The 11,069-nt window shown below is 38.0% G+C and overlaps 1 protein-coding gene across 1 annotated transcript; it reads right to left on the bottom strand.

Moving 5' to 3' along the window:
* Positions 1-8,159: 8,159 nt before the first annotated feature.
* Positions 8,160-9,664, bottom strand: LOC121985304 (DNA damage-repair/toleration protein DRT100-like). The gene has a single exon (XM_042538670.1). It carries the CDS (start codon positions 9,631-9,633, stop codon positions 8,509-8,511), a length of 1,125 nt encoding a protein of 374 aa, XP_042394604.1. The 5' UTR covers positions 9,634-9,664; the 3' UTR covers positions 8,160-8,508.
* Between the last annotated feature and the right edge of the window lie 1,405 nt (positions 9,665-11,069).

Genomic DNA, 11,069 nt, shown 5'->3' with positions numbered 1-11,069 from the left:
TTAAAAATTTTGCTTTGTTTTGAAAAATCAAATTTAAAAACTGGATTCAACTTAGTGTGTGAAAATTGGAATTTGAATATTAGAATTTACCTTTCGAAAAGTAAATGTTACTTAAAATCTAAAGTTGAAAAACCTCATTTGAAAAATTTTACACGTTTGAAAAGTTAAACTTGATTCACTTTAAACTTATACTTTTTAAAATTCAACTTGACTCCCCCAAGTCAACTTGACTATCTTTAACTTGGTTTTAAAAATTGTACTTTTATCAGTATCTTTGAATTTTGAATCAAACTTAGATATTTTCCAAAATTAGCTGGTTCTTAATGAATTTTTACAGTAACTCTACACTATGCTTGTTTACCCTTGCCTATTTTTGATGAATGTCAAAGGGGGAGGGTTAGGTGGTTAAAGTTAGCTAAACCAAATTGAAAACACTAAAAACTAACTTTAAAAACCATGTACCTATTTTAATTATTTTTGCGTCTTTTCACTAACTTAACCAGGTTGTCATCCTATCAAAAAGGGGGAGATTGTTGGTGTGGGTAGCACTAACGGTCTAACCTAGGTTTTGATAAATGACAAATAGGTTAAGTTAGGTTTATTGTTGATCTAACACTCTGATCGAGTGTGCAGGATAAGTCCAGACAGGTCGACGGGCTGACCGGATGTCTGGCACGAAGCCCAGCTAGGTCGACGGGCTGACCGGATAGCTGGCACGAAGTCCAAGCGGGTCGACGGGCTGACCGGACGCTTAGGCACGAAGCCCAGCTAGGTCGACGGGCTGACCGGATAGCTGGCACAAAGTCCAGACGGGTCGACGGGCTGACCGGACGTCTGGCAGGTAAGTGAGGTAAGCCACTGGAGGGGAGTGACTGCGAGGACGGGTTTCCAGGAAGGGAACATTAGGCGTCGATCCGACTTAGATCCATTTCGGATATCTAAGTCGAGATCGTGACTAGATTCTAGTCTCGGAATGACGGAATCTAAGTCATACTTTTTCTGTTAATTCATACTTTATAAATTGTGCTAACAATCTGTGTTGCAGGATATATTTTGCCTCGGACTAACCTTGTTTTGCAGGAGAAGGAATCTCTGGAAAAAGGTGGTCCGGGCGCCCGGAGGTCCGAGCGCCCGGAGGTAATTTTTATCCTCTGCGTCGCCTCGTCACGTGGAGCATCCTGACTGGACTTGCCACGTCGCACCAGGGCGCCCGGAAGGGATCCATGCGCTCGGAGCAACATATAAAAGAAGCCCCAGGGGTGGAGCTTCAAAATCATCTCAGAATTCCCAGATTGCTTTGCTGCTCTGTGCTCCAGCGACGCTAACAAAGCTCCGACAACGCGCCCTTGCTCTTTAAGCTTTCTCTTCTGTCGGTATAACTTTGTGTTTTGTTTCATTAGCATTTCTTGTACTCTTTTTGTAATCACATTCGAATTGCTAGTGATTGCCCAATGAAAGTGGTCAAGGACCACGGGCCTTCGAGTAGGAGTCGTCACAGGCTCCGAACGAAGTAAAATCAATTGTGTTCATTTACTTTTCCGCTGCGTACTTTTACATTCAAGTTTTCGAATCGATATTCACCCCCCCCTCTATCGAACGATCACGGTCCTACATCTTCTTCTCCTCCTTGCAAGGTTCGGCCACAACAAGAGCACCTCCAAGGATGAAGAGATTCAATCACCACCAATGCTCCAAGGGATGCAAGCTTTCTCTCCTTCTCCAAGCTAGAATCCGGCCACCACTTGATCTCCAAGAGAGAAGAGAGTTTCGGCCACAAGGATAGAGAGAAGAGAAAGGGAAGAGCCGGCCACACCAAGGAAGAAAAGAGGGAGAAAAATAATAAAGGTTGTTCACCTTGAAGGCACCCAAAACCCCCTCTTTTATAATCCTTAGCTTTGGCAAATAAGGAAATTTAATTACAATAAAATTTCCTTAACTTTCCTTGACATGAATTAATTAAGAAAAATTAAACAAAATTTCCTAATTACCCATATCATGGCCGTCCACCTCATAGAAGAACAAATAAGACAATTTTCAATCAACCAATTAAAAATTCCTTATTTGTCTTCGGAAAATTTTAAAAAATAAAATTTCCTTTTAAAATCCCTTCATGGTAGATAAAAAGAAATTTCTATAATTTTAATGTTTCAACATGTGAATAATTTACAAAGAAGAAAAATAAAATATCCTTCCAATCTACAAATAAGGAAAGAGATTTAATCTCTTTCTTTAATCTTTTGTAGAAACTTATAAAAGAGATATTTTAATTTTTAATCTCTCCAATAAATTATATCTTCCACATAAGAAAATTTTAAAATTAAAATTCTTTTCTAATTTAATAGGGCCGGCCACCTAAGCTTGGGTTCAAGCTAGGGCCGGCCACCCATGGACCAAGGTTTGGCCGGCCCTAGCTTGATCCTCAAGCTAGCTTGGCCGACCCCTACAACATGGGTATGAAGGTGGGTATAGGTGGGTATAGTACTCTATAAATAAGAGGTTACGATAGGGACCGAGAGAAGGAATTGGTTTTGGTCTCCCGATAAAATTAAGCATCCCGTGTTCGCCCCGAACACACAACTTAATTTTATCAATAATAATTCATTCCACTAAAGAACTATTATTGAACTACCGCACCAATCCCAAATTACATTTTTGGGCTCCTTCTTATTATGAGTGTGTTAGTCTCCATGTGTTTAAGATGTCGAATGTCCACTAATTAAGTGAGTTACTGACAACTCATTTAATTAATATCTTAGTCCAAGAATAGTATCACTCAACCTTATCGTCATGTCGGACTAAGTCCACCTGCAGGGTTTAATATGACAATCCTTATGAGCTCCTCTTGGGGACATTATCAACCTAGATTATTAGGACACATTTTCCTTCTATGATCAACAACACACATTATAAGTGATATCATTTCCCAACTTATCGGGCTTATTGATTTATCTAACTAAATCTCACTCATTGATAAATTAAAGAAATAAATATCAAATATATGTGCTTGTTATTATATTAGGATTAAGAGTACACACTTCCATAATAACTGAGGTATTGTTCCTTTATAAAGTCAGTATAAAAGAAACGACCTCTGATGGTCCTACTCAATACACTCTAAGTGTACTAGTGTAATTATATAGTTAAGATAAACTAATACCTAATTACACTACGACCTTCCAATGATTTTTTCCTTTCCATTTTGGTCGTGAGCTACTGTTTATAATTTATAAGGTACTGATAACATTATCTTCTGTATGTGACACCATATATTATGTTATCTACAATATAAATTAATTGAACAACTACAAACAAATGTAGATAATTTGACCAAATGTGATTCTTTATTCAAAATAAATATTTACAAAAACTTAGGCTTTCAGTATACACTCTAACATCAGTCTGATCTGCGACTCGACCGCACTGCCACTCGATCCCTCGACCCGATCGGCTGCTCTACTTGCTTGAACGACATGCCCGCACGATCTTCCTGCTCAACTAATCGGCCCACTCGGCTGCTCACCCCAGTTTGCCGCCACTGTGAAGTCTGCACTCAGTACTTGGCAGAAATCAATCCCCACTAATTTCGACAGATAAATTAAATTAAATTTATTATAAATTCTTTAAATTTCCGACAGATGGTTTGTCTAATATTTTATCATTTAGGTACATTTGTTTAATTTCCTTTTTCTCGCAAGCCTAAAAGTTAAAAAAATCACTTTTTATCCGGTAACTCATGGTACGTCTTGAAATTAAGAGCCGTTGATGCTTTTATTAATTGTCGTTTTTTTTCTTCAGAAAATGAAGACAAAAGTTTTGAGAGAACATATTGGCAGAGAAGAAACAGACTTTATTGCGTTCTATAGAAATAAATTATTGCGAACTGGAATGCAGGGCCGGGCAAAATAAAATGATTCTTGTAGTCTTTGATAATATGAGAAATCCAATTGATTAAATTTTTAGGTATTTATTTAACAGATTAAAAAAGTTTTGGAGGTGTATTCAATCGAGAGTTTTAATAATTTTTATTAATTTTTTTATGAATTTTTATAGGATTTTATAGAGTTATGAAAAAAATTTATGGAGTTATATAATTTTTTTACCAGATTTTTATATACATTTATAAACTTATTGATTTTATAATTTAATAATATCTTATACGTCATTATCTAATACTCCTGTTAAATATGACTACTAAAAAGAAAAAAATTATTCTTATATTTTTTTTAATTTAAAAATTATAAAAAATATTTTAAAAAAAATAAAAATAGAATTTCTTCCTGATCACTTTGTCATTTTCTATCTGATTTCAGACAATTTAATACTCTTTTGTGACGTAAATAAATATAAATGAGTCATATTCAATTTATAGAAATTAAATTTTCAATTAAACATAAATAATTAATTAATCAATACTTTTTAATGATACACAGTATCAATATCAAATATTTAAATAATAAAAAAATATTGAGCATTTGTGATATATTTTCACTTGTCTTTTACGGAAAAGAAAAAAAAATCTAAAATTCATTATTATCAATATGATGAACATTACTCCACATTCGATTTGCTATTATATCTCTCAATTATTCTTGAGTATCAAATAATTAATCAAAGCAATCATCATCATGAACCTATTATGACAAAGATAATGAAACTTCGTTATCTGATTCAATTAGAAATTCATCAAAACGACACTCTTTAATTGTGGAATCAAAAGAAAGTAAGAAATTAGATAGACTAATTGCACAAAAACGAAGCAAGATTGGACTTTTCCTTCGCATATACTTTGTGTTTCTCCTTTTCACTCTGCACGGCTTGTAACTTGAAAGTAAGAAAACATCGTCAAGATAACACTACACGACGTGAAGAAAAATCAAGTATCCCATATCGCACATCAAAAATTTATCCAATTAACAAAAAAGTAAAACGCGAGAAAAATCAATTTTTACCATCACACATATAAATAAAATATGCCCATAAATAAAATATGCACATACAAATTGACGATCAATAATAATCAAGGTAGTTGATGCTCAAACGAGAGTAGATGCTTCCATCAATAGATTCAAACAAAATATAAAGCACCATGATTTCTTTCGAATGAACCAAAACAATAAAGTCAACGGTATAATCCCAATAGATGTTCACCTGTCTGCGATAGAGAGATTGAAGAAGAGCCGAGGAAATGGAAAGAGACCGCTTGATTAGCAGATGGAGCTCGGGTTCAATAGCGGAGGAGGTCTATTTAGAAGAAAGGAAGAGGCATAATCGTGGAGGAAGAGAAAATAGAGATAACGATGGTTGAAAAAAGAGAGACATGTTGGATTAAAAGTCCATGAAAAACTCAAAGATGAATAGATGATTTTTTTTTCTATTTTTTAAATTTTACCAAGGGTTTAAAGTTTGCACCCAAAGAATTTTAAAAGAATCCATGAAAATTTATAAAATTTTAGATACCAAAATATTTTCATAGGGGTTTAAAAAATCAAATTTTAATACCATATGATTTTTTAAAACTATGTAAAAATCTAATTTAAATACCGTTAAATTTTTATAAAGTTTATAAAAATCTAAATTGGATATACTAAACTTTTAAAATTCATAAAAATTATTAAAAATATAAGATTAAATACACCTCTTTGTTTAGAGGTCAGATGGGTTTCTTGATGGATGGTTATAAATCGGAATGCCTAGGATTGTCAGAGGAAAAGCCAAAATAAAAAATTAATTAAATACGCATGTCTTTTTCTCTCTGCAGACTAAAATTTTGATTTTCTTCACTTTTTTTTCATTAAAATTTGACATCCTAGTTAAAGAAAAATTTCACGGCTAAGTACCTAGCTATATATTTAACCATATATTTGAAAGAAGTGACTACACCTTTAATGAAGCTAATAATTGTAGATCAGCTTGACTTGGGTCCTACATGGATTAGATCTGGTTTCAATGTCAATTATAGCCTTTTATTATCCATCCAAGTCTTGTCATATCAATGATAGATATTATTATAGATATTAAGTCGTTTGTATGATTCAGGCTCCCAGGCATAATTTAATTAATTAATTAAGACGAAGATGAGAAGCATGAATTTAGCGGTCCCATTGAGTGCCGCCGCAAACAATGGTTAGATAACGTACCATAATACCTGCTTGCTTGTTTGTCCCCTCAAAAAGGGACTAAATGGGGCTTGAAATAATAATAATAATAATAATAATAATAAATTCTTAGACGACAGTGGTGTCCAATTAAACCAGCTGATCCTTCCACCCATTTTCCTCATTGCCAGCCATTCCATTATGTTAAAATCTATCAACGTATTGATAGATTATTAATTATTCATCAAAATATTTAATAAAATATTTAATTAGACAGAGTAAATTAACTAGCTAGCTATCTGATATCTGATACAATACGTAAAGGAGGGATCCGATAAAATTAGACAGTTAGAACTTAAAGCAATGTAAAAGTTGAAAATCAAAGGGACATGATAATCAGAAATCAAAGGAACGTAACAGTCAGAAGTTAATAGGACGTAACAGTCTACAATCAAAAGAAGAAGGGAGTTAGACATCATCAGCTAAAGAATTTCTGGTCGATCACAAGTGAGCCAGGTTCCTAGATCTGATGCGTGAGACCAAACTTGGACTAGTTCCTAGGCCTGCCCCCGACTGACTAGATATTCCCAGCTCATGTTGTGTAGACAAATCTGGTACTTTTACTAAGACAATTCTCGGTCGGCCCTTCAGCGATCAAGGCATGAAAAATGGGTCCCTCGTCACAATCTTAGATAAACCCCGAGCGGGTTGCCACGGCTCATCCTCATCATCAAGACACAAGCCGGATGGTACATCTGAACGATCATCCTAAACTGTTTGTAGTTAAATCTGGACGGGACAGAAAGCGCTAAGCGACAACAAGGTCAGAGAATCGTAACCTCTTGTAAGAGAATAACTGTCATACGTTAGGGAATATTCCCATGGTCTGCTATCACCTGCGAATGGAACTTTCCTCCACCAATAGGAGGACACCGTACATCCTCTTTCATCAGATAGACTCTGACATCTGACATTCTCTGACAACAGACAGACTCTGAAAGTATGCAGCGTCATATAAAAAAGAAGGTCCTATGTCTTAGCCAGGTACACATACATATGCACTCATCTTCAACAAATTTTTTTTCCATCGTACGTTGTTCTTCCGGAGAAAAAGGATCTGATTTGAACGTCGGAGGACTTACGCAGGGGACATTTTCCTTAGTTTCTAGTCTATAACGCTCCGAGTACTTGTCTGAGTATTTGCAAAGTTCAAGTACTACCAATCCTCATACTATAGATCATAATTCCACGTGAGAGTTTATTTTTTGGATGTGCATACATCAGATACATCAAAATCACCTCTCCGTCAATTCCAACATCATTTACACCGATCCCTACCTCTCCGTCAATTCCAACATCATTTACACCGATCCCTACCTCTCCGTCAATTCCAACATCATTTACACCGATCCCTGTTTAATGTTGATCCAAATACTATCACTATCTATTCATGTTTGTGTTTTTGATAAATATGTATATATAATCGGCACCGTTAGGTTTAGAAGCTAGAATGCGGAGCTAACTCCTTGTGCTGACACGAATAGAACATGAACAAGTGTGGGAATTAATGTGTAATGATTTTAAATTCATGGGCACAGTTGGGCAGCAGTCTGCGCCACCGACGAATGACGACGACGACTCTGGCAGGTCCCCTCTCTCTCGCGCGCCCACATGGTGACCGGCATATCTCCTGCATGCGCACTGTCCCTGCGTCTGCGTGGGTCCATAACAAGCACGCACAGCTATGCGTCGAAATAGATTTGCTGCATTAACTCAACTCATTATGGAATTTCTATCACAAGCTCCTGGCCGTCCAATTAAACAAACAGTAAATTTTGTTGATTACCAGCTAGAAATAAATTATAATATATATATATATATATATATTATTAAAATATTCTTAATAACAACTTACAAAATATATTACTAAATTCTAACCATTTAACATTACTCTTTAAAAAAAAAAAAACAGCTGGCTAGCTAACTCCACCACCACATACCAAACAGTTCGTGAGTGAGCGAGCGCACATGCTCGCATGCAGTAGAATTACAAAACCAGATCCAAACACAAAATCATAGTTTTTAGTAAATTAAACATATCTATTAACGTTGCATTACTTTACTCTTTGATCACAATGGACGCTTGACATCCATGCACTGTCCACAATTACATTACCCATATATATCTAAAATAAAGGGACCTATAACTTTACGCTTTTAACAATTAATCGCGGACCCGAACTAAATGGCATGGTGAACAGTGGTCCTTCGCAGCTGATTTAGCTCCTGAATTGATCAAGCATACACGCTTTTTGACGCACATGAACAGGCGTATCGTATAGCACACGAAATTGGTCTGACGGTCGGTACGTAGCGTAGGTAGAGTGGAATTAATAGTGATTGCATGATTGATTCACGGCTTGCAAACGGGAAGCGGCCAGCCGCAGAGGCAGTCGTTGTGGACGAAGGAGGCGGCCTCGAGATGGTCGAACGGGGAGCCCACAGGAATGGGACCGCAGAGGTGGTTGTGGCTGAGGTCCAGATGCCCCACGTACGCCGCCGTCACCAGCGTCCGCGGCACCTTCCCCCTCAGCCTGTTGTGCGACAGGTCCATCGCCGTGTAGTACGACCGGGTGGTGAACGCATCCGGGATCTCCCCATCGATGGCATTCCGGCTCAGGTTCAGGATTCCAAGCCCCCGGCTCGCTAGCAGCGTCGCGGGGATGGGCCCCGTCAGCTGGTTCGAGTCCAGGTACAGAGACGACAGCACCGGAATCGATCCCAGGTTGCTGGGTAACTCCCCGGAGATGTGGTTACTCGCCAGGTCCAGGTCGGCTAGCCGGGGCATGGATCCGATCGACTCAGGAATGCCGCCGGAGAGGCGGTTGCGGGCGAGCAGCGCGCGGCTGAGCATACGCAGCCTCCCGAAGTCAGCCGGGATGGGTCCCGAGATCAGGTTGTTGCTGAGATCGAGGTGCATCAGCGAGGTAAGCGCCGTGATGGAGGCCGGGATGGTCCCGGAAATCCGGTTATCAGCCACGTTGAGGACGGTGAGACGGGTGAGACGGCCTATGTCTCCGGGGATAGGGCCGGAGATATGGTTACCGACGAGGTCGAGGATGCGCATGAAGGGAAGGGAGGTGACGCAAGGGGGAATCGACCCTGTGATCTGCTTCCAGTCGGCAAGGATCAGCGTCGTCAGCCGCTCGAGCCGGCAGATCTCAGGCGAGATAGCCCCCATCATGAGTCCGCTCGTGCGGCCGGCTCGAGCGAGGATGGGATCCTCCGACTCGCCGCGTAGAGTGATGTCGGCCACACGCCCCGTGGTTGGATCGCAGCTAACGCCGTACCACATCGAGCAGCAGTCGTCGCCCGTCCATGACGAGAAAATGCCCAGATATGGCTCCGAGAGCGAGGATCGGAAGGCCAGGAGCGCGTTGCGGTCAGACGCCGGGCACCGTGCAGCGGTGGCTCTTAAAGCTGGGGTGACGATGATAAACACGACTATGAAAGAGAAGCTATGCCACATAGCAGCCATCTTTGGACTAGTTAAGAGGGGCTGTGCCACAACTACATCGGTCAACATTTATAGGCTTTTTCTCACCTTCATAGTCCCACACAATTAAAGGTCTTGGGTTTTTATGCAATTTTATCCGATTACGAAGGGTTAATGAGGAAGGATGGATAAGGTTGCAGAAAAATAAGAACGGATCACGTGCTTTGTTTAACCTACTTTTCATCCTGCAGTAAAAGTTACAGACCTAAAAATAATATAAAATAAAAATAAAAATGAGAAGTCCATCTTTAGCCTATGCATTGATGTGGTCTGCGTTGCAGTAATAATTGTATCTGCACATGCCATCTGGTCGCCTTAACATCTGTCATTGTCTGTAATTTGGCTAGTACCAAGGTATTGGACAAGCTAAAAGAGTTCGAAGAGGGAGGCTTCTTTTGTTGAGGTTAAAATGATGGTCTGAATAGCCTTTCTCTTTATTACTTAATTACCATTGTTTTCATGTTGCGCTGCCCTGATGTTTTTAAATATTATTTAATTTTATTTATAGTTTTTGAAATTTATATTCACACAATATAAATCTTACCATTCTCAGCCAGCTCCCGAACATGTTATAGTTACTCTGATATTAGGTAGTACAATGGATCAAAAACATGACCAGTTTAAAAGGAATGACATGATAGAATTATAGCGGACAAGCATTGAATTTCTGCTGGAAGTTAGAGTGGTGTGTTTTGTTAGAAAAATGAGTTGAAAAATCTTAACATAAAATCTGAAATTCTATTAATAATTAATATTATGAAAGCGTATCAAAAGCCATATAAATAACTATATAAATCTTGTCAGATGTTTAACCCACGCTATAGTTCCTCCGATATTAGATAGTATAATGGATCGGAGACATGACCAATTTACAAGGAATGACATGACAGAATTATAGTGGACAAACATTGAATTTCTATTGGACAAGTTAGAGTGGTGTGTTTTGATAGAAAAATAAGTTAGAGAAATCTTAACGTAAAATCATAAATCCTATTTAATTCTTAATAAATTATAAATATAATAATTAATATTGTGGAAGTGTATCATTAGGTCACAAATATAATAATCAATCATAACTTTTATTGTAGTTTTACTTTATTGTTTGACGGTAGATCATCAACTGGGCTACGACCTTATCTCTGTTTATTTTTATCAAGTCAAGTTTCATAAGGCGTAGATTCTTCATCATATAGTTATCTCCGATCGAACTCCACATTAATTTCGACCGGGACAACTGCTTCATCACCATAAACAAGATGAAAATGTATTATACCTGTTGCTTCACGAGGATTAGTGCGGTAGGCTCATAGCACACTAGGTAATTCATCAACCCAACTTTCTCGACATGATCAAGCTTAGTTTTGAGTTCTCCGATAATTTTTCTGTTGGTGACTTCGGTCTGACAATTACTTTGTAGA

Source organism: Zingiber officinale, chromosome 5B (assembly GCF_018446385.1).
Source record: "Zingiber officinale cultivar Zhangliang chromosome 5B, Zo_v1.1, whole genome shotgun sequence".
Lineage (NCBI taxonomy): Eukaryota > Viridiplantae > Streptophyta > Magnoliopsida > Zingiberales > Zingiberaceae > Zingiber > Zingiber officinale.
Note: the sequence above shows the minus strand (reverse complement) of the source record. Positions and strands in the feature narration are given on the sequence as shown.

What these genes read in the sequence shown, in the direction of transcription:
- LOC121985304 (XM_042538670.1), bottom strand. Translation starts at nt 9,633, where the DNA reads ATGGCTGCTATGTGGCATAGCTTCTCTTTCATAGTCGTGTTTATCATC.